At 38.0% G+C, this 3,054-nt stretch overlaps 1 protein-coding gene across 1 annotated transcript; it reads left to right on the top strand.

Moving 5' to 3' along the window:
* Nucleotides 1–885: 885 nt before the first annotated feature.
* On the top strand, nucleotides 886–1,736 carry LOC146497114 (E3 SUMO-protein ligase ZBED1-like; the record flags this gene model as incomplete). Its single annotated transcript, XM_085140355.1, has 2 exons — nucleotides 886–1,345; nucleotides 1,407–1,736. Coding segments are annotated over 2 exons (783 nt in total), but the record flags the coding sequence as incomplete, so codon positions are not given.
* Nucleotides 1,737–3,054: the final 1,318 nt, after the last annotated feature.

Here is a 3,054-nt window from a genome sequence, read left to right as displayed (position 1 = left end):
AACCGTTCGTGACAAAAATGGACTCGTACGATCTGTACGTTTAAAAACAAAGACTAATATTCTGGAAAGACCTGTAACTAAACTTTGCTTGTTACATGAGACTGTAATCTAAAAGTGTGTTTAAGTGCTCTTTACTTATGTTTATTTTTGTGAATGTATATGTCTAAGGTAGACTGTATTAGTGGCTCCTTATTTTCTTTGTGATTAAAATTGCCACGTCTGATAGCCATTGCAATTAGGGGCCGGGGTGTAGGAGCCATTCTTGGGTTAATACCTTATGTGGTCGCTAGAGGTCACCTTTTTCTGTTTTGATTATGTAAAGGTATTTAAGGTAGACGCACGTAAACGGCGTCAGGTGTGTCATTAATCGTAAGATGGCAAACAGTTTGTGAACGTTGCGCTGTTATGTGAAGTTGATATGGAATAAAGACCAAAAAGGACAAGATACATACTGCTGGATTTATTGGACTGTTTACTTAATGCGTGCATACCAGTGACATCGCGTCACCCCCCCGTTAACGACCACCTCAGTGGCTTCAAGCGTAGGCTTAGCCTCTATAACCATAATATAAATAAACCACAGCACAGATCCTATAATCAGATTTCTGTCTTTTTGTTTATTAAAAGGTGAAGTGTTTGCTGTGCTCTAAAGAACTTGGATACAGCAACAACACCTCATCTATGCTGAGGCATTACAGAGCCCTGCATGAGAACAAGGAGACTAACCAAGGTGGACCAAGCTCAGGTGAGTTTTTGTAGGTTTTAAGGATACAGTCATTTGATACATTTATATTCCCCATGTAATTCATTAATATTTGGGTTCTATTTACTGAAATATGTAATTTCTTAATGTTTTTTTGTTGTATCAGGGGAGAGGAATGATGAGCATCGTTAGCTGGCCTGCACACTGATATTTGCCCACTATCCTCTGAACAGTATGACCTTATGGCAGAATGTCTTAAAATACTCTCCCCATTTAATGATGCCACCACTGAGCTGTCAGAGGAAAAGCGAGTGTCTGGATCCAAAGTAATTCCACTTCTAACAATGTTGCACCATGCACTAAATGAAGAGGAAATGGGAGTTGTCCTAACTCCAGAGAGCTCCACCATGGTTGAGTGTCTAAGGAGACAATTAAAGGAGAAGCTCTACACATTGCAGTCAATGAGCATCATGTCACTGGCAACATTGCTGGATCCAAGGTTAAAAAAAATAGGCTTCTTTAGCCCAAATAAAGCAATGGATGCTGAGAAGAGACTTATTTTTAAATGTGCTGCTATTTTGCGGCACGTGGCCTTCTCATCAGCAGCCTCATCATCAAAAGCTTCTCAGCCTGTGACTCAAGGTATATGAGCACATTTTGATTATTATATTGTATTTAGTTACTTACATTCTGTTTGTTTTAGGTAGCAAACTGTGGCATCGTTTGGACACCACTGTTCTGGAGACAAAGACCCCAAATGCTACTGCTGATGCAACAGCTGAAGTACAGAAATACCTCCATGAACCAAATATCGGCAGACTGGAGAATCCGCTGGAGTACTGGGCTGGACACAAATTTCTTTATCCAAACTTGTATAAACTTGCTGTGGTTTTTCTTGCAACCCCTGCTTCATCTGTGCCCTGTGAGAGGATATTTTCAAAAGCAGGAGAAATCCTCTCAAAAAAGAGGAACCGTCTTAAGCCCAGCACTGTGGAAAAGCTGCTATTTTTGAATAAAAACAAATGAAAACTTTTCCCTAGTGTCATGAGCACTGTTATAAAGTCACAACCACATTCACATCACAACTCCCTCCCTTTTTGTTTCCATGTACATTCCTGTGTTAAGCTGCCAATTTATTATACACAACATTAATTAAATTAAATTAATATAAAATTAGTATAATATTAAATATAACTAATATTTAGAGTTTAGTTATTGGTGTCATGAACAAAAGTAATTTCTTTATTCATTCAACTTGAAGCGCCACACACTAGTTTGTGTCATTATTGAGATGTACATAAGCATGATTACACAGTTACACAATCATCCCAAAAACTCTGTACTGATAGTTTCCACTTTCTCTTTTGTATCAGACATACTGAGACAAGATTCGGGATAAATAACCATAAAAACAATTTATTTATTCAGTTTAGAGGTTTACACATCACATCATTATAATCATTGAGCCCGTTTCACTTGAATCGTCCACTTGATGGCGCAGTAGAGCAAATGAATCATCACAATGCTTCGAACCATGAGTCGACCAGTTGGATGGAAAGCTTCATTTCATCACGAGGCTTCATCTCACCATCACTACATTTTATGAGTGAGCTTGACTTTAAGTGACTTACAGGTTTCTTTGAAAAATACTTTCTTATATCCAGGTTCTTCCTAGTTGCTGCCGTCCTCCTCTCCTCCTCGCAGCGCAGGCTTGCCGCTGCTAAAACTAAACAGAGCTCCAATCACATTGGCCATATTTGTCACGTGACGTAGGACTCCAGTAGAGAACGTAATTTAACTCTTTCTGCACCGCTGGGTGAATGAGACGCTGACAGATCGTTTTTTTTTCTTTCTATCGGGTTTGTTTTTCTTTCTAATTATTGGTGGGGACAATTCAATAATCGCTGGATATTGGTGGGTCCCTTCCGTCCATGCCAAATCTACGCCCTTGGACTGAAGAGTCGTTTAGCTTCTAGTTTAATCGGCTTTGCTGTGTAATCTTTGCTGCCAACAGTGTAGTGAAACATTTAAGCTGTACATGAAAGTTAATGTGTAATTATGATGATCTTTACCACAAAGATTTTAAATGAAAGAATAAACAAAGGGCATGAAAACTGATTCTTATGTCTACTGTGTATCTTCAGTGTGAATGTTGAGTTATATTTGAGTGTCTGCATTTAAAGCACATATTAATGTATTGTTTTGAAATCCATGGTGGTACACAGGAAAAATTACTAAAGAATGTAGAATTAGAACACTATCTGTATTTGTTTTTTAAATAGTTTTACATATATTTTACTATTTAAAAAAATTATCAAGAAATCAAGCTTGCTGCCTGTCTTGTACAGTAA

The sequence above is a fragment of the Neolamprologus multifasciatus genome, chromosome 18, assembly GCF_963576455.1.
Source record: "Neolamprologus multifasciatus chromosome 18, fNeoMul1.2, whole genome shotgun sequence".
Taxonomy (NCBI): domain Eukaryota; kingdom Metazoa; phylum Chordata; class Actinopteri; order Cichliformes; family Cichlidae; genus Neolamprologus; species Neolamprologus multifasciatus.
The sequence above is the reverse complement of the archived record's forward strand: the minus strand, read 5'-3'. Positions and strand labels throughout refer to the sequence as shown.